Genomic DNA, 20,092 nt, shown 5'->3' with positions numbered 1-20,092 from the left:
TCTCTCGGGGATAGCAGAGGGGGCAGCTTTAGATGCTGTGCTCCATTCTGATCCTGGTAAGTACCACTTGGGTGGCTGACCTGAGGTCCCCGTGGCTCCCATTTGGACTGGCAGTAACTTCTGAAATATTTCAGTGTCCATATAGGCGTAAGGAAAATGATGTAGCCACTGCTGTCACACCTGGTCTGGAGTCCATAGCGGGGCCTTTGGCTACTCCAGTCCTGAATGAAAAAGCCCATTTGTAGAGGCCATAGGCTCAAACCACAATCTACCAGGTGGGTATATTGGTCTTCGTGTAGATTGTGGCTGTCTGCCACATAGCCACAAAAGCCATTGCTCCTTAGCTTGAGGCTTTGGACTCTGGGTAGACTGATCAGCAGGAGTGACCAGAATAAACAACAATGCCTCTACCTCCCTCCAGAGGTGATCTCAGCCTCCCCTTTTTCCAGCTATTGTCTCTAGAGGAGGCCTCTCCCCTGCTTCCCTGCCAAGGGTTTAGGTCCGAGCAGTAAAGATATCTCGTGAGGTCTCTGTCAGTCCTACTCCAGTCTGGCCCCATTTTGAAATGATTTTGTTTTCAGCTACTGACCCCACTCTGTCAAATCCCATGGGGAATGGGCTGGCTACATCATGACTCTTCAGATGAGGAGGCAATAGGAGCACAGAGCCTTAGTCCTCCCAACGCTTACTGTACAGGCTCTTATGATGGCTAGGCACCCCAACTCTGGGAACCCCGAAGTAGGTAGGATGCAGAAGACAGGTCCACTGAGTTTCTCCCAGGCTTTGGATGGTCACACACATAATCTTTTCTGTCTTAAAGTAGTAATCACCCGGGGTTGGGGATTTAGCTCAGTGGTAGAGCGCTTGCCTAGCAAGCGCAAGGCCCTGGGTTCGGTCCCCAGCTCCGAAAAAAAGAAAAAAAAAAGTAGTAATCACCCACTTGCCTACTGTCATGGCTGGATGGTGATGGCAGCTCTGACCCATACTGGCTAAAACAGGCCAAGGAAGGAACTGTTTGGTTTGAAAAGAGATGAGAAGGAGGGGACACAGTGGGTCAGTGCTAAATGAACACTACCTATTGCCCTACACCTGACCACTGAAGTCTCTGGAAAAGCCAGAGAACATGTGTGCCTGGAGAGCCGGTGCCTGTTGTACACAAAAGCCCTTTAGAGGCTCTCAGGAAATAACTACAAACTTCTCACCCAGCAGAACATCCTGTGACTTCTCCCAGCGGGCATAAGAAGGGGAAAGGACAGAACAGCGTGTTTGGTCCACACCTCAACTTGATTCTGATCATCAAGACTCTGCTGGCCTAAGTCAGACTGCGGGTAGCTTCGCACCATCCCCTCCTCGCCCTCTTCTCCAGTGTCTTGTCCTTCCATAAAAAGAGTTTACACAGATATTTCTGTATTAAATTATTAAGTTAAATATGACCCACAGCAATAAGTCCCCAGCTATCCATTCATCTGTAGATGTTGAGAGAAGTTTTAAGAATTGTTAGAATAAGGATTCAGTTCTTGGTCATCTGGGAAAGATTATGACCTCTGAAAATAACAAGTAGACAGAAGCTTCGCTCTTGTATTTTTTTTTGTTGTTGTTGTTGTTGTTTGCTTTTTGTCGTTTGTTTGGTAAAGGATGATTCTTGCTTTACAGAGGAGAGGTGCAGCACATGAACGTGGTCTAAATAAAATCTTGCTGGAGATGGTCTTCAAGTCACTCGCCCCACTGAAAGATCTCTCTTCCTGGAGATAAGCAACTGGCCTAACATCTCAAGTCTATGGTTCTTTTGTTCCAGGGCACATCACCCGGATCCACTGCACATGGCTGTAGAGGTGCAGATAGAGGCTCCTGTTCTGATCTTCATTCCCCCACAGACATGTCCTCTCTCTGTCTTAAACTGACAAGACTCAGGCCTCTACTGTGGCGCATGCTTCTCATTGAGAATGGGGCTTCACACCCTGTCTTAATTGACTTCCATTGCTGTGAAGAGAAAGTACGGCCAAGACAACTTACAGAAGAAAGTATTTAAACGGGGTCTTGCTTACAGATTCAGGTAAGTAGAGTCCAGGGCTATCATGGTGGGTAGCATGGCAGCAGGCAGGCAAGCATGGCGCAGGGGCATTCACTGAGAATTCACATGTTGAGAAAACATCCAGGAAGCATGGAATAGTGTGGGCTCTGGAAACTTCAAAGCTCATGCCCAATGACGTACCTTTTCCAACAAGGCCACACCCCCTAACCCTTTCCAAACAGTTCCACCAACTGGGGAAAAGCATTCAAACGTATGCGCCTATGAGGGCCATCCTCATTCAAACTACAACAAATCCTATACAAACTGATATTCATGATTCATGAATAACATTTACTTTTTGACACTGTTAAGAGACAAAGCAAGACAGAAAAACGAGCCTCCTCTTTAGCATTTTAGACTGGATTTTAGAGGGTCAGGCAAAGGTTTGGAAAGCACTGTATACATCAGGTAAAGGATGTGGACTAGATTCATATGTGTTTGATGAACAAATGGGTTAATAATCACATAATTAAAAGACTCTTACAGAATCTTCTATCCAAAACACTTTATAATCAATCAATATGTATCCATGAATAGAAAAACAAAACTTAATACAGTAAGATGATTCAGGACCAGAAAGAAGTGAACACCTTTCATTTTGAACTGACAGAAAAATTTGAACAAAATGCATTTGCAAGTAAAATGCAAATTTAGACTTTATTCATTAATTTAATGTGTGTTGATTGGTTCTCTTACTAGGTTAACTCACCAAGAAGATAAAAATTCAGGAATCAAAATATAATGGCACTGAAGTCTCTCTCTCTCTCTCTCTCTCTCTCTCTCTCTATATATATATATATATATATATATATATATATATATATATATATTGTTTTTGCTTGCTTAACAACATCATGACAATGGTACCATGAGGGCCCATCGAACACAGGTTGGCAAGACTCTGCTAATTTAGAAAATAAATAGTACGTGTAATTTTCATAGACTTGGAAGCCTTGTGTTTTACAGGAATGGATCCTGTTGTTACTGAACACCCTAGGGCCTGTTTGGTTTGCACGTAACCTGCCTCATGATATTTACTGTAGTGCCCTACAGATTTTATGGTAAAAGTCATAATAATATTTTAGTACCAAGTCCTGAGAGAAATGCAAATTTATGTGTATTGTTTTCATGCATATAAAAGGAAAATAGTGCATTTCCAGTTCGGTGTTTGCTGCAAAGGAGCATGCAAGAGTTATAATACTAAGTCAACACTTGACGTACAGAGCAATAACTCATCAGCTCTCATAGCTGATGTCTGTCAACCCAGGATAAAACCCAAGTAAAGAAGTACCACCAATCTATGCTCCATCCCTTAAATAGTTTGTTAAATAAACATCTCTGTAGCTGCCAAAGATGATCATAAGTGAAGGTAGCTTTTAAAATAGAAATTAAATACGAACGAAAGTATTTCCGATGGCCAAGTTTACTAACAATAGTCAGGCCATGTGTCTCCAAGAGTGTTTTCAGGGGTTGGGGATTTGGCTCAGTGGTAGAGCGCTTGCCTAGGAAGCACAAGGCCCTGGGTTCGATCCCCAGCCCCGGAAAAGGAAAAGAAAAGAAAAAAAGAGTGTTTTCAGCTTCGCTGCTAATACCTCGTTTAATGTCCTTCAATATCATGTGGGAGCTACTGTTTGACCCTCAGAAAGTAGACAATAACAGTTAAACAAAACCTAATAGTTTCATGGCCCGTGTCTATAAATCAACTTAATGTCTCTGTTTTGAACTGTACTCAACGTACAGAAAATTTCAAACAAACTACAGTAACTTATGTAAGCTGGACTTTCCTCAGGCATTTTTTCCAATCCTCTGCACAGTGAGTGCTTGCTCCGTAGTTGAAGGTTAGTTATAAACGGCCTAACCCTGACGACCGTGACTGAGAGGTGATCCTGTTATTCTACGAGTTACCTGCCTACATTGAAATCCTTCCAGAGCACAATTAAATTCGCCTTCAAGTGACACATTTCCAGTGACTGCTCTTATACTTTTCTGTATGTTTCTCAGATCAAAGTCACCCAAAGTCCCATGAGAAGCTCTCAAGACCCATTGCTTGTTTACTTTCTCATACACTGGTTGCTTTGACACAGGATGGAATCAGATACCTTTTGTAAGTATGGCAACAGCATTCAGTAGAACCTGGCTCTTGAGCTTAATGAGAGAAGCATCCAGGTGACTTTTTATACAGTGGGTACTCTAGTTAGCTTTAACTGTCAACTGACACAGCCTAGAGTCACCTGAGAAGAAAGTCTCAGCTGAGGAATTGCCTGGATCATGCAGTATATACGAGGATATATACTTACATAATATTTAATAATAAAAAATAGAGCATATATAGTCATTTAACGTACATACATATTATATATGTTATTTTATATATATATATATATATATATATATATATATATATATAATGTATTATTGGTTGATCGTTAGCTAAAGGAGGGCTGGTCTACTTATGAGAGCCAGATGATCCAGAACTCTATAAAGCACACAGAACATAAGGATGTCTGCAAGCATTAAACACCATCCTCATGGCTCTGCCACACTTCTTTGGCTGTGAAATGAGTTCCATGATCTGAGGTGCTGCTGTGTGAAATAGTGAGGCTTTAAGTCATGCATGAGTAGCTAAGGTAACTTCCACCAATGGTGGGCAGTGACCTGGAACTCTAGGCTGAGCAAACCCTTTCCTGCGCTAGCTGTTTTTCATCAGGGTGTTCTGTCACAGAGACAGAAATAAAACTAAAAACATGGGGAAGTTGCCGACGATAATCATTGCTGAGTAAAAGGAAAAAAAATCACTTTATGTTCCCTGCCTTTGCATACTTACAACTGGTAAACCTTTGGGTTCTACCTTTCTTAGAGCAGCCAAGGGAGAAATCTCCATCAGGGACAAGGTGAGGCTCAGCCATGCAGAGCCAGAAGGAGATGGTCAGGGACCATCAGAGAGCAGTGCTCACTCACTCTGCGGGAGCCCACTGGCCAGTCCAGGTAAGCCTTCTATTGCATCAGGGAGCCCCTGTCTCACCCCATGCTGTGCCAGACAGCAAGCTTTCCCAAACAAGGCATTCCTGGGGCTTTGAGATTGAACAATGCCAGACACAGTCTTCCTGACAGTCAGTCCTCTGTGCTGGATGTGGGTGCACATAGATTCTTCTCTTCCGAGCCGTGACACTTCTTAGGTCTCTACTGTATCATATGTAAAATGCACTTTAAAAGATGCGTACAGCCCAGACAGGAGCACTCTGGGCCAGGAGTAGCCGCCTCTCATCTCCACGCTCAAGGTCAATCCCAGGAAATTCCTGTGGTCACCCTGACCTTCCTCGGACTTCCACTAACCCATCGGACAGCTCCAGATTTTACAAAGGGCCAGAGGAAGCAAGCAGGACACCCACCCACTGAGCTACATAAACTCCCGAAACAAAGTGGTCAGTAACAAGCTGCCCGGCTTGTCTACATGTCACCGCAGTTGCTTATAAAGGTCATTTCTGTCACTGCTGTCCTGTAGCAGGTTCAATCCGCACATTTGGAGGCTTTTAAAGCCGCCGAGAGCGCAGAAACTGCCTCAAGGAGAGCACACACCAACAAGCAGCCCGCTGTGCCTGCGTAGCCCGCTGCACAGCTGCACACAATTCCTTCTGAGCACACAGAGAATCTAATAAGAGAAAAACTTTAAAAGCCCACAGAAGGCAAAGCTCCTGAATTTAATACTCCCTTGCACAGACTGACACCAGGTCCCAGTTTACCTGAATTTTTATTGGTCTTGTTCTGCCGGCTCTTAACTTGCTCGGTCCAGAGGGTGGGGTAGCGTGAGGCAATATCTAGGAAACATGAAGGTGAACAGGTCATCAGGAAGCGAGGAGTCCCTCAGCTAAGGAATTCAGCCTGATTCCCAGACCAGTATAATAAATAAAGATTCACTGCATCTTTCAGGAAGAAACAGTTAAAAATGGATAAATGCATGACCAAGGAACAAGTAATAGAAAATTTTAAATATATTTTTTTCTTAATCTGAACATGTAACTAAAATCTGTTTGGATAAAGGCAGGTTCTGAGTGTTATAAAATGCATCGATGTGAGCTGAGGTTGTAACTCAGCGCTGTCGTAATTTACCTAATATACAGGAGGCCCTGGGTTTGTTCCTCAGCAGCACCAGGGAAAGGGATAAACAGAGGGAGGGAGGGAGGGAGGGAGGGAGGGAGGGAGGGAGGGAGGGAGGGAGGAAGCAGCCTAATGCACAAATATATCCCATGAAGTGAATTCGTCACTCATTTAACACGAGACTCTCACATGATATTTAAAATCTTTCACATCACACAGTAGGGGAAAGTAGCCCCTTAATATTGAGTACCACACCTGATTGACTACACATGACCCTGAAAACACAGACTCTGCCCGTCGGCTGACTTTGAACCCCCTTCCATGTGGGACAGGCAGCCCTGCATTCTTGTGGGTGAACTGGGGTTCTACAAGAAGGAAAGTTACCATGGCAGAGCCCAGAGAAGCCCCAATACATACAAGCCACTGCTGTCATTTGAAAAGCATGTAGGATTCTATATTCTTCGGTGTGTGTGTTAGGTGTGTGTGTTAGGTGTGTGTGTGTGTGTGTGTGTGTGTGTGTGTTATAATGTGTATTGCATATACATGTCCCCCAAAGCCTGATCCCATTTGACTTGAGAACATGACCAATGCTATAGGCAGTCTATAAAGGTAAACATAGCGATCTATCTTTGTCACAGCATCGTGAAGACCAGATGTGAGTAGGGAAGCGGCACATGTTATCACATCTTTTTGAATGTATACATTTCCATTAATAAAATGACTACAGAAGAACCCTGTGGCAATGTGGAAAATCACCAGGAGAAGCCATAGATTCTCATGACATTGGAAATGGCCTCTCACAGCCAGCCTACTGTACTGTTCTGTCTGTCCTTCCTGGGTAGCTTATCTTTCTGTGTGCAGAATCTTTCTAGATTCACAAGTGAGTAACAGCAGGCAGTAGCCTTCTTTGTGTGTGTGAATGACACCATTTCCAAAGCAGCTTGATATCACTTCCCAGCCCCTGCCTGTCCCTCCCTGCTCCCCGCCCAGTTTCCCATCACCCGCTCACCTTCTTCATCTCCTTGGGGCTGAGTCTCCAATGCTGGGGCTGCAGCATCATCTGAATTCAGAACGGAAAAGATTTGCAAGGAGACTACAATTATGAGAGTAAGCTAAATAAGTGTGCATCCAGGTTGGAGCCCAGGACCTGCAAACCACCCACAGAACCTCCCCACAGCCCACCACAGAGCAAAAACCAGTACCCCAGGGGCCCAGGCAGCAACAACGACTGCTGCCAACGAAGGGACCGCTACTCACTCCCAAATGCTATGGGAACCTGAAAGCCAAGGCCCACCCAGAGACCTAAACCATCAGCTCAGTTAAAGGTAAGTGGTAAACTCTGGGAAGGAGGTGCTAAAAGACCTGTCTACTGCAGGCCATGAGGTGGGGAAGAGAACAGAGATCCACAGGGGTCACTGTGGGAGCTGAAACCCCATTTCTGCATGTGTTGCTATGCGGAGGACACTTTGAGAGCCACCATCTGAACCAGCCAGGTGTCCCTTCCCCTCATGGGCTTCCAGCCACTTAGTAGTAGAAGCATAGAGGGAACCTTAGCAGTGTTACATGTGGGATTGGGGGTCTGCAGTGTGGGAGGGGTCAAGCAAATGAAGAGCTAGGTGGGAGGCCAGGGTGGACTCTGAGAGGAGTGGCCCTGTTTCCTGGAGGATCCTCATCACTGAATTTACTGACCACCTCCCTGTGGATTCCTGTGAAGCTCAGGGTGAGAGCACTGGACAAGACAGTAGCCAGGACATTGGTCTCTCTCCAACTCTCTCCCCACTGCTTTTCTTCAAGTCTACTCTAGACATTTTGGTACAGTCATTTCAGAATCCACATATCAGATAACAGCTAACTGTGACTCCACTCTATCCTCCAGCTGTCTAGAAACGCACTCCGGGATTATAGGGGGGGTAAAGGAGACTTGTTTTCAGAACCTTTAATCCTTAACAATCTCTAGAAAAAAGTCTGATGTCCAAACATGAAGAACTCAGTATGACTTATATGGAGCATGCAAGCCTAATGTTTGACATAAGGGAGATTTGCTGTTGAACCATTATAATTTTCAAGGAAATAAAATGAAAGGAATAATATATTTAAGCCAGGGGCTGGGGATTTAGCTCAGTGGTAGAGCGCTTACCTAGGAAGCGCAAGGCCCTGGGTTCGGTCCCCAGCTCCGAAAAAAAAAAAAAAAAAGAACAAAAAAAATATATTTAAGCCAAATTTAACACACTATGAATCTCGAGGGGTCATAGAAGAAGCCTTTAAATGGCACATATGTCTCCTGGGGTTTTGTGGGAGAGGGGGGTTTCTTGCTAGTATGTATATCGCTGAGGATCAAATCACTCTGGTGGGCCATTCCCAAAAGCTCAGGGTCCCCGATGGCTGAATGGAGCCTGCCTGCTGAGAGGGAGGTGGGAATGGTTGGTGATGTCCACCCCAAAGGTGGAGCTGTGCCCAGGCTCTGTCCATCCAACTCAGGCCCCTGTGTGCGTTGCCCTCCACCCCACCTGCCCTCAGAATGCTGTGTCTCCAGCGCCATGGGCCGACCGGAAGCTCTAACAGAAAGAGGGGCACAGACCACAGAACAGAGAAGCTGTTGTTTCCTCCATGTCTCTCTCGTGCCTTGCTTTCTTCTCTAAACCTAGATTGTTGCTTCATTAACTCTTTCTTTTGGGTGCCTGTCCAGAGAGCGGGGGAATCCAGTCCGGAGGCCTGCTTGTTCTTTGAATTCAGCTTTTACCCACACCCACTCCCCCAGGGGTATCCGCCAGTGGAGCCCATGGGCATCCTGACAAGAAGATGCTAGTGGGCAGCAGAACCCTCTGCCTTATGGTCCTCCACGCCATCAAGTGTATTCCTTCCTCCTGTTACTCCTCAGGTGTTCCCTAGACTGAATGACCAAAGACCACCGTGCCTGTTTCAGGCTCCTCTGAGCATACCTGAAACCTCTGTGGACGGTTTAGTCCTCTCTGTCTACCCCAGAACCCTCTGAACGTATTGCATGCATGTATCTTAACAGTACAGATCTTTCTTACAGGCAGGAAGTCTGGTTCCTGGCCAAGAGACTTGTGCCTCAGGAATGGGGCTGAGTAAACTCAGCTCTGCTTGTCTTGTCTTTATACCACTTCTCTTTGTCAGGTTCATTATACTATAACCCATGGTGGAGGGGAATGTCTATGGTTATGGAAAACAAATGCATCTTGAAATTTTTTCCTGACTCCAAAGCAGAGTGTGTATTATAGGGACTTCAGGGGGAAATGAGGAAGGTCAAAGGACAAAGGGACAGATCTTCCCAAGATGTCTCAGTAGGCAGGTTACAGGAGATGAACTTAGTCATCAAGTGGCCCCAAAGAAAGAAGCGACTGTCCCTTGCTCAGAAGAGCACTGCTGTAGAGAAAGCTCTCGCCTCCTCACAGACACACATTATCACGGCCATTTCTATGGCTAGGAATATGTGAGACACCAAAACACTGAGCCTCTACTCTCTGGCCAAGTGCCTCTCTTGATGTTGTCACTCAGCACACCTAAAATAGAAGTCAGTACACCCGCAGGGACTCTGAGATACCCACACGATTGCCTGACTCGCCTGCAGTTGAATGTAGGTCACCGATAGCCCTGACAGACCCACAGCAGTCCCCTCATAGACCCACAGTAGTATTTGAACCTGCCACACCCACAGTGGTACCTGACACCTCCAAAGCTGCCCCCATATACCTGTAGTGTTATCTGACACACCATAGCTGAGCAAGGCATTCCTACCTACGGCTGAACCTGCCACATCCAGTGTTAGCTGCTGTATTACAGCTCTCTTCATACACTACAGGGCTATCAGGCACACCTACAGTTGAATACAACACACCCACAGTGGTCTTGAGCCCCTTTTAGGGGTCCCCACACAAACTGTAGCCAGCACCCCTGAGTGTACTGCCTGATCCCACAGGTGACTAGCAGAAGACAGGACTGGATCCAAACTGCTAGAAGATCTGGACAACACCTTCCAATGTACCCCAACTTGAGAGTCATTTCAAGGTGCAATCAGATCAAGTCTTATATGCCATCATGCAAATTCATTTCAAGATAGTTACCTGCTTTTCCGGCACCTTCCCGCTGGGGCAGCTTTTCATTTATTGAACCTGAGAGAGGACAATAAGGAACGGAATTACAATGCTCTACCAAATGGTTTTCATCAATTAGGGGAAGCAGCTCGGCCCTTCTATTTCTATAAGTCCAATGTGCATTCTCATGTTCTAGCTAAATTGCACAAGTGACCTGACACCATCGGGGGAACTGTAACCAAAGCGGTGGCACTGACAGTACTGAGGAGTCCCCACTGCTTAGGCTCAAGTGTGGAAGACCTTTACCCTGACGTATGGCAACAGATACACCAGAAAAGCAGTCTGCGTCCTTGTCAGCGCACATGGACCCGGTGAGTGTTGAGGTCATAAGGTACAGACCAGACGGGACATGACGCTAAAGGAAACCAAATCCTTGGCTTCAACTTGAGTCTGATTATGGGAAGAAAGGAAAACTGTAGGTTTGTCCTTTGAAGATAGACACAGACCATTCACAGAGCTAAGGAGTGTGATGCTCTCAGGACAGTAAGGGACACAGGGAGAGGACATCCCGGGTGCTTGCTTTCCATACAGACACGCTGTGGCTGCCTGTGCTTCTACGAGCTCGTTTCCCTTCTGTGTGAGGGCCATGTGTTCACCATGCTGCCCATGTGTGCTTTGTGGAGAAAGGTGTTGATGACGCACAGTGTGGACAACAGTTCTTCTCACAAGTCCCAGGTAGTGTTCTTTTGCTTCCAAAGCATTGGATACCAACTTCTCCCACCTCTCTACCTGCTCGGTGTATGGGGGAGGGGGAGCTCCTCTCAGAGCTGAGACTAACGCAATGCCCCTCAGCGAAGATGCCCCAACTTATAATTTGCTACAGTTGTTTTGGGCTGTGGATATGAAACTGGAAAGGGATCAACACTTCCATTGAGGGCAAAGACAACTTTGTGACATCATTTCAATTGCTGGCATTTCTTGAAAAACAGTAGTAATGTGTTGGGAGACACAAAAGCAAATCATTCAGAGACTCCTGGGTGCAGAAGACTGCTCTGCACGGTCCAGCTCTCCCTGCTGCTTCCTGGCTGCTGCCTAAGCTATACCTTAGAGACCTTAGCCCACAACCCAGGAGGCCAGATGGGCAAATGGACCTCCTGCATCATCAGCCTGCACCCCTGCAGGTGCCGTTTGATGTAGATGCCTTCCTATTCCCATCTACATTTTTCTCCTGCCTGGGAATGTGATTGCGTTCTGCAACTTCTAGGGTCTAGGTTTACCTTGCTAAGAATCCAAACTTACCACTGTGTGTCTCCATTGCTTCCTGGCCTGCCCCATCTTCAGGGACCAGCTTCTTGCACAGCTTTCTTGTTAACCCACGGGTGGAAGCTTATCACGGGTAGCTATGAAGGATCAAAACTTTCCCTCTCTGGACTGAAGTGACAGGATTTTAGTACTATCTCTGAGCTTGTGTGTAGGGAGGGGTTTTGATTCGTGAATGAAATATAAATATTCTAGATGGTCAAACTGCTCCCTTGAGAGCGAGTCTCAGGACTGAATTAAGATAATCTTTTGTAATCTGAGGAGGAAACAGAGCAAGCTGCTAAGCAGAAAGCTGATTAGAGACAAAATGAGGGTAAGACTTGACAGCTTACCACCATCGCTCTCTCCCCGGGGAGTTGTGGGGTATGCTCTCAGAGCAGCCAGCAGCCAACGGTCTCCCCAGGGGCACCCATCACCGAGTTCATCAGGCCCCTCAGCGTTAGCCAAAAGTAGTTCCATCTCACAGTGCTTGCTAACCATTGCTGTCCACAGTGAGCTGCCCCCGATGCGCCACTCCCCAGACCAGCAACAGAAGGGCACGCTGAGCTTCTGTCAGTGAGCTTCTGTCTTGCGAAAGGGGCCTTTTAAGTAGAATGTCATCTTTAGCAGTTGCTGGGGGTGTCGATGCAGGGGGATGCCCCATGAATTACAGAGAAGTACTGCATTCTTGCTCTTGCAGCCCAGGTAGTTGGTTAAAATACAGATCCAGCCACATGGCAAGAAGAGGGGGCTACCCACAGCCTCACAGAGGGCAGTGCCCTAAGGACACGCTAGCTCATTTCCCGAATAAGAGATGAAATGCTTGGTATGGACACCAGGAAAGCAGTCGGTGTGGTGGTATCCCACTCACCTAAAAGAGCCAATGTCTCCCTCAGAGCACAGTTAGCAAGCAAGACTCACCCCAGAAATCACCAACTCCACAGATCACATGGCTTCTCTTGGGAGAGGGATTAGAGAGGGCAGGGAGGCTGGAGAAAGGAAAGACAGACTGTGCTATCTGTGTTAGGACAAGCATTTTCCATTGTCACTCAGCAGGTGCCGATGGCTTCTGCTCTCGTTCTCTGACAAGAGGCCCTGAGCATGGTGTGAATACTGAAGCCAGTATTGAAAGATGCAGTGTGGTAGGCGAGGAGAGGATATGGCCCTCAGTGCATCTCAGCACTGGGACCTGGCAGACGTCTGGATTTACGCCCACTAAGCCTACTTTCTCATCTATGAAATGGGCAGAGTGTATGGAGACTGTAACCCCCGTACTTGGCTGAGGCACTGGGGACTCTCAAATTTGAGGCTGGCCTATGCTACAGAGAGAGACTACCTCAAGAATAGCCACAGCCACAAGGCAGCAAATGGGCAATGTGGTGACCTCGTATCGAAGCAAGCCACCAGCAGCAATGGTGACTGTCCCCTCAGAATGACCCATGGCATTACTCAATGTGCTCTACACATAGACGGTGAAGGAGCATGCCAACCCATGAGAGCAGATCTTGCAAGGCCACACCACCGTGGCCTCAGCCATCGGCTTTCTCCAACTTGTTTTCTTGTTTATACAACCATTCAACACATGACCATGTGTCGTGGGATAAACAGCAGTCACATAGCACCAGAAAGGCCAGGCTACTTCGGGGAGATGAATTCAATAGAACACACAGGCACCCACAGCATGTCTATATGGGAAGCAAGCACCTGCATAGTCCTTAGCCTCTGTCTCTCACTGTCCTGAGAGCTTCGCACTCCTTAGGTCTTTTGATGCTAACAGCTCAAGACCTAGCCCTACTGTTACACCCAAGACACAGATGAAGAAACTGAGGCCTGGAGGGCTAAATGACTACTGAGTAGCAGACTCAGCCCACAATCTGCAGCCAGCAGGCCATCAGAAGGGTAGTCTGCAGCTGGAGCAGCTGATGTGAGGGCTACATCCACGGTCCTTATCTGAACTCTGAAAGCTCAGTCTACCATCTCCCTGTCCACCTACCCACAAGACAATTGCCTGGAGGGGACCCTACACAGACTTCTAGGTCTAATGTGCAAGAACTGCTCCTTAAAGTCTCTGGGGGTCCCTCCTGCCACCTCCTTAAGCCCTGGGGCTGCTGGGGAACAGAGCACAAGCCACTGCTCATTTGCTCTCTTCCATGATTGGGACCTGACCTGTCTGTCCCCTTCCAGCTGTGAATCCCCTGAAGCTAAGTAAGGGAGTCTCCTCTCATGCACGCTGAGTCAGCTGCACTTCCAAAGTCTGCACTGTCTTCCTCAAAGCAAAGTAAGAGCTAGTAGCTTCTAGGAGCTTATGCAAAGCTTCCCCCAACCCCCACTCTTCTTAGTCTGCACAGAGGCAACTGGCTTCAGTGACTTCTGCACAGTCGTGGTAGGATTTAACAGAGCAGTAACACTGGGAGTAGGTAAAGCATGGCTATCTACCCACATTTGTACACAGTCACAGGTTGGGGGGCTGGCCCAGGAATATAGGCTGTCCTCTGCACCTCTCGCCTTATGCTTCGGGAGTGAGGATCATGCACGAAATTAAGAGACGGTGCTTGTTTTAAGTTTTGTAACCATCTCCAGAGGTACCCAGGGACTGATCTTTACATGAGCGACATAAACCAGGACCACTTACTTATAAAAGGCCTCTTAATGTTTTCCAGAAAATTTATTAGAATACATGAAGGGGGAGCCCTAGGTGAAGTAGGTATGGCAAAGGGATGTTAACAAGCCTTCTGTAAAGTTAATTTTACAGGGACTGTGCTAGCAAGGGTCAAAGACGATCTTACTTCTGTCAACCTGTTGAAAGGTCACCTGGTCCAGTCTAAGGCCATTCAGAGTTTATTCCTGGGTCTTCCACACCCTGAAGTAGAATTCTCTGGACCAAGCAGCAGAGATGGGCATGAGAAGATTCCAGAAGAGACCACCAACCTGCACAGCCTTGTCAGAATGGCTACAAAACTACAAGTTGTGAGGTTAAACATGTAAAAACTTGTTAGTGAATGGATGGAGCGGGCACCTTTGATGTTGTTGGACCCTTTACTGAAGCATCTGCCTGCCATCAGCTCCAGAGCTGGTCCTTGGAAAGGGGACTAAGCACTGTGATGCTGCCACATTGAGTCACACCATTTCTGTCTCTCTGCTGAGAGTTGGAATCTGAAGCCAAGCTCTGGCTCTGGCTAGTGTCCCAGTGAACACTCTCAGGATATCGTGGTGCTGAGAGCCCTTTCACTGGGGAAATGGCTGGGAGGCTAAGAGAACCCACTGCTCCGGTAGAAGATCTGAGTTCAGGTCCCAGCAGCCACATCAGGAGACTACTTGTAACTCCAGTTCCTCTGCTGCCATCTGCAAACACATGCACATACACACACAGGCACACACAGACACATCTGCAAACACATGCACACAAACACACAGGCACACACAGACACATCTGCAAACACATGCACATACACAAACAGGCACACACAGACACATCTGCAAACACATGTACATACACACACAGGCACATACAGACACATCTGCAAACACATGCACATAAACACACAGGCACACACAGACACATCTGCAAACACATGCACATAAACACACAGGCACACACAGACACATCTGCAAACACATGCACATAAACACACAGGCACACACAGACACATCTGCAAACACATGCACACAAACACACAGGCACACACAGACACATCTGCAAACACATGCACACAAACACACAGGCACACACAGACACATCTGCAAACACATGCACACAAACAAACAGGCACACACAGACACATCTGCAAACACATGCACATAAACACACAGGCACACACAGACACATCTGCAAACACATGCACATAAACACACAGGCACACACAGACACATCTGCAAACATATGCACATAAACACACAGGCACACACGTACACAATATATTAAAAATAACAGAGATTTATTTTAAGTCCTGCCTGAAAGGTCAGCCTACAATATCTTTTTTTTTCTTTTTTTCAGAGCTGGGGACCTAACCCAGGGCCTTGCGCTCGCTAGGCAAGTGCTCTACCACTGAGCTAAATCCCCAACCCTAGCCTACAATATTTTAAGCCTGACTAGGAATGAGCTCTCAATCAGTCACTGGAGTGAAGCTATTTCCAAATTACAAGATTAACCTGCTGCAGACATTCTCCTTGGAGGGAAGTCTCTTTGCTTTTAACATTTTCATCTATGCCCAGCCATGTCAGTCTTTGGAAACAGAAAAGAAAAAGAGAGAGAGAGCAGGAGAGGGAGGGGGAATCAAGGAGAAAGGAGAAGGAGGGAGGGAGAAACAGAAGGAAAATTAAATCCCTCAAGACTACACATGACCGTCTGGAGATCCTTCACCAGCACAGATGAGAGAAGCCAAATGGACTCTATGCCATGTTTCTTGAACATTTCTGGCACCAGAGAGGATATGCAAGCGTCAGCTGCAGACCAAGAGCTCTAAGTCTACAGGGCTTCATGGAACACCCAAGTCTCCAGGCCAAGGAACATCCACTCTCAGGAGGGGAGACAGGAAGTCAGCAGAGAACAGTTCAGTCTCTAAAGCACCCTTGTCTTTAGCTTCTTGTCACCACTCTCCTTGAAGCTATCCCCCACCCCACTACCATGAAAGTCTTTCTTCTCCCCCTTTCTATACCTGATCTATGCGCGGACATAATCCAAAAGGCATCAGAGTCAATAGCACGCATGAATGAAACCCTCTTCTATTCCTGCCCCTATTTATGAGAACCACCCCTCTGTGGGGTTTTTCTGGATGCCACTGGGCAGCATGGATGGTATTCTGTATGTGTCTGCAGTGCTTGTCCATTGCTGGCCCAGGCTCCAGGCTACACCAGTGTCTGCCAGGCTCCACTCACTGCTGGCTCCCTGGTGGTCAGTGCTTGGTAAGAGCCTCGATAACAGTGAACAGTGAGTGAGCTTTTTGTGCAACAAATCCAGACAGGAATACTGCAAGAACTGGCCAAGCACTGTCCCATGGTGGGAAGAGGCTGGTGGCTCAGGAATGCCCATTGAGGAGTAAGACCGAAGGAGGAGGTAAAGGTTAAAGGGGCCTGACATCTCCACACTTTCTCTTCTACCTCAGCCCTCTGCCCCTCACACCTAGCTCAGGACAGGGAATCAGAAGGATGGGGAAGGTCACTGGCTTATGATCTATGGGCTAATTCCTTTTTCGTGTAAGCAGTGGCCATCAGTGGAGGTTGGCATGATAGGAGACGAGCTTTTTCAGGTTTGTAAGAAAGGAATTAGGGCATCTCCATCCTGATCCCTCAGGACAATTGTGGATCAGGACTCAGAATGTCAACAAAAATGTTCAAGCCCAATGGAATGTTAGCCAAGCGGGTCTGGCAGCAAGTAAGCCCTCAGCCGCTCCTCAGCATATTTGTGAGGGGAGTTGAACCGGGGTATTTGACGTGTTCACATCCTAAATGTGCACACCACCTTCCAGTGGCCATGAGAGAAGAGGAAGTCTGCAGGGAAGGCTTCGCTTTTGCCTCATTACCTTTCTGTCGCTGTGACCACTGCTGCTACATTCATTCCTCTGTGGACATCAGAACCTAGCTTGCAGCATGCACTAAGACCAGCACCACTCCAGGAGTTCTCCAGGCTGTTGGCACCAGGGTACAATGGTGGAGGGATCCAGCCTCACGGACTGATCAGCTACTAAGTTCTGGAGTCAGCCACTGCAGGGCTATCCAGGTCACAGGATGTAAGACAATCTGAAAAATTACTTTTATTGTATATCCTTCTGTTGGTTCTGTTCCTTTCTGCTCACGACCGGACACCTCCAGGCCAGGGCTGGTTTGTCTGCTGGGAGCTGTAAATTCCCTGCCCTGTGTTGTGCTTTTCCGTGTCCTGACTCACACAGCTGTCAGCTCCATGGCACCAGTGAGAGAGACAGGGAGTGTGTATCTGTCTGCACCGATGTTTATCCTACTGTGAGGCTAGCACTCTGTGTTGTGTTATCCTACAGACATCTACAGACCCGGTTCCAGGGTTTGGTTTTTACAGCTAGTGTTGCTATAGGCCTGCCACATGTCTGCATCATGGAGCTGTGTTCCTCCAGGGTCCAGTCCCACAAGGAAAGAGCTGGGCCCTGAGTGACCAGCTTACACACTGCCATGGGTGGTCTATTGTTCTGTCTTCTCCCTTGCCACACAGTTACCTCCGTGTTTCTGTCTCCACGTCATTCTCTGAGAGCACCAGTGGGACTCTAATCTATGCTGCCCTGGCATGAAGACACAAGGACACCCTCCTATAGAAAATGCTACTGCTTTGACCATTTTGAAACTGAGGTATTCTGCATCCATGGCTTCAACGTACAACTGTGAAATGACTATTCATGCCTCACCCAGGTCTTCCTGGTGCAACTAAGGACTTGGGGAGGGGTTCTACACTATGTCATTGGATACAAGCCTAGACGGGACACCAGCCTCTATCACCACTTAGATGATACAGAGTATGTTTACATGGTCCTAATAAGCACATACAAACACAAATACATATACACATATATATATAAATACATATACATGCATACTTGTATACATATGTACACACAAATGCATATATACCATGTATACATATATACTATGTGTATACATGCAAATATATACTTACATATATACACACATTCACATATATACATACACCCATGTGTAAACATATACTTATATACACACACATATACGCTATGTACATACATATACATGCATATACATACACCCACATATACCCACACGTAAACATGCACATATATGCATACACTTATGCACATTCACACATACACAGATAGACACATGTACAAATCGAACACACATATACACCATGTACACATATACATCATGTACACACATACATATACCCACATATATACACATACAGCCATATTTAGATATGTACATGCATACATACACATTCACACACATATACATACACATAGTCCAACAAATTTGCTGTCTTCTGCTCATTTCTAAAGTAGTTTCTTAATTCCAGTTTTATAGAGTATACCTATATGGTGAATTTGGTCTGAATTTGAAGGCAGAAGCTATGTAGTGAATTCTGCAGTTTTACCCCTGTACACCACCTGTGCTGAACATTTCCTGGTTGCTGATGGCATGGGCATATCCAAAGCACAAGCTCCCTGTGGTTTGCAGACAAAATCAGGGTCACTCTGACCTGCTGTCAAAGCCAGCCCAATGTAAAGTGTAACCCACTACCCCACTTCTCCATCAGGCGGTGTCACGACACAGGAAGAAGTCCATTGTATTATGTAAAAGCTACATTGTCAGTTCTGTCTCTGTGGGGTGAGTGTAGGATGCCCAATTCCTCCACAGCCTTCCCTTACATCTCAAAATCCCTCAGTTGCTCAGCACAGGGCAGTGATGTTCCCCAAAGTATTAACAAGTAATTCTAGCTCTCTCATCCCCATGGGATTGCAGAGTGAAAGCTTAGCATCCCGCTCTGTGGGAACCAGATACACTAGTCATTCCAACCCAGTGGGGAAGAACATCAACATAATCCACAAGGGAGGGAACCCCCAGTCAACCGCACAGCACACACAGAAACTACTCCCTCAAAACAGGGCAGCCATCCTAAGAGTTCTGAATTGTCTAATTGTCCTTTTTGTTTGGTTTGGTTTTGCAGACAAAATCTTCATACATAGTCCAGGCTGGCCTAGAACTCTCCATTCTCTTGCCTCTGCCTCCAGCGTGCTAGGGTTACAGGTGCGGGGCACTACCCTGGGCTTAGACATCAGATCCCTTTGCTCCTTACCCAAGCACTATACACCAGGCTTTTAAGCAAAGGGCCAGAATTTGCATGCAGCTACACACTGACCACATCTCATAAGAAAACCGCACAGTCTATTCCAGAAGCAACGGATGTTCCAGCGGTACAGCCCAACAGTCTTACAAACAGCTAGAAGGAAGCTGGTTCCACAGAACCCAGCTTTTTCTGACAATGCAGCTAGGATCATGGAATCCTATTGCCCTGCCCTCTGCTTTCTCCCAGGAGAGCAGGTCTGTCTTTTCCTCTACAAGTCTGTACAGGAACTACTCAATGTAAACATTAACTCACAGGGAAAAAATAGCACTTTGTAGGTTGCAGTGGTAAAATAGTTTTGAAATAAAACAAATGTATTCCCATTCTACATGACATAAAGCACGTGGGTTCCAGAGTGAACTGTGACTGAAATACAGGGTTTGTCACAGGGTCCCGAGGAGGTCACAGCCAATGATCCCGTGCCCAGTTCCTCTGCCTGGGTCACAATAACAAACGGAATCTCGGCAGGCAGTGCCTGACCCTTAAATAGTAAGTAAGTCTGACAGTTAACTCCAGACACTAACGTTTCAACCCTCAAGCGACAAACTTGGAGAAATGTGTGTCTTACGTCCCTAGTCCCGAACAGTTTGCCTATTTTCATATTATAACCCAAAGACTTGGATGACAAGAACGTTCAGCTTCATCAGACAGCAAGTTAGTCAGGCCCGGGCAGGAGACCATTTTCACATAAAAATGATCTGAATCATCTATAACCTTTTTTGGTAAAATATT

The 20,092-nt window shown here is 46.6% G+C and overlaps 1 protein-coding gene across 2 annotated transcripts in view; it reads right to left on the bottom strand.

Annotated features, from left to right (window-relative positions):
• The window catches only part of Smoc2 (SPARC related modular calcium binding 2), a 128,798-nt gene that overhangs the window by 52,627 nt on the left and 56,079 nt on the right, over positions 1-20,092 (bottom strand). The window contains exons 5-7 of one of the 2 annotated variants that reach the window (XM_087651174.1): positions 10,252-10,299; positions 7,176-7,259; positions 5,812-5,886 (exon numbers count right to left, since the gene is read on the bottom strand). In XM_087651174.1, coding sequence (XP_087507300.1) covers positions 5,812-5,886; positions 7,176-7,259; positions 10,252-10,299 — 207 coding nt within the window. 2 annotated transcript variants of the gene reach the window in all.

The sequence above is a fragment of the Rattus norvegicus genome, chromosome 1 (genome assembly GCF_021556685.1).
Source record: "Rattus norvegicus strain SHRSP/BbbUtx chromosome 1, alternate assembly SHRSP_T2T, whole genome shotgun sequence".
Taxonomy (NCBI): domain Eukaryota; kingdom Metazoa; phylum Chordata; class Mammalia; order Rodentia; family Muridae; genus Rattus; species Rattus norvegicus.
This window is presented reverse-complemented; position numbering and strand designations above follow the sequence as displayed.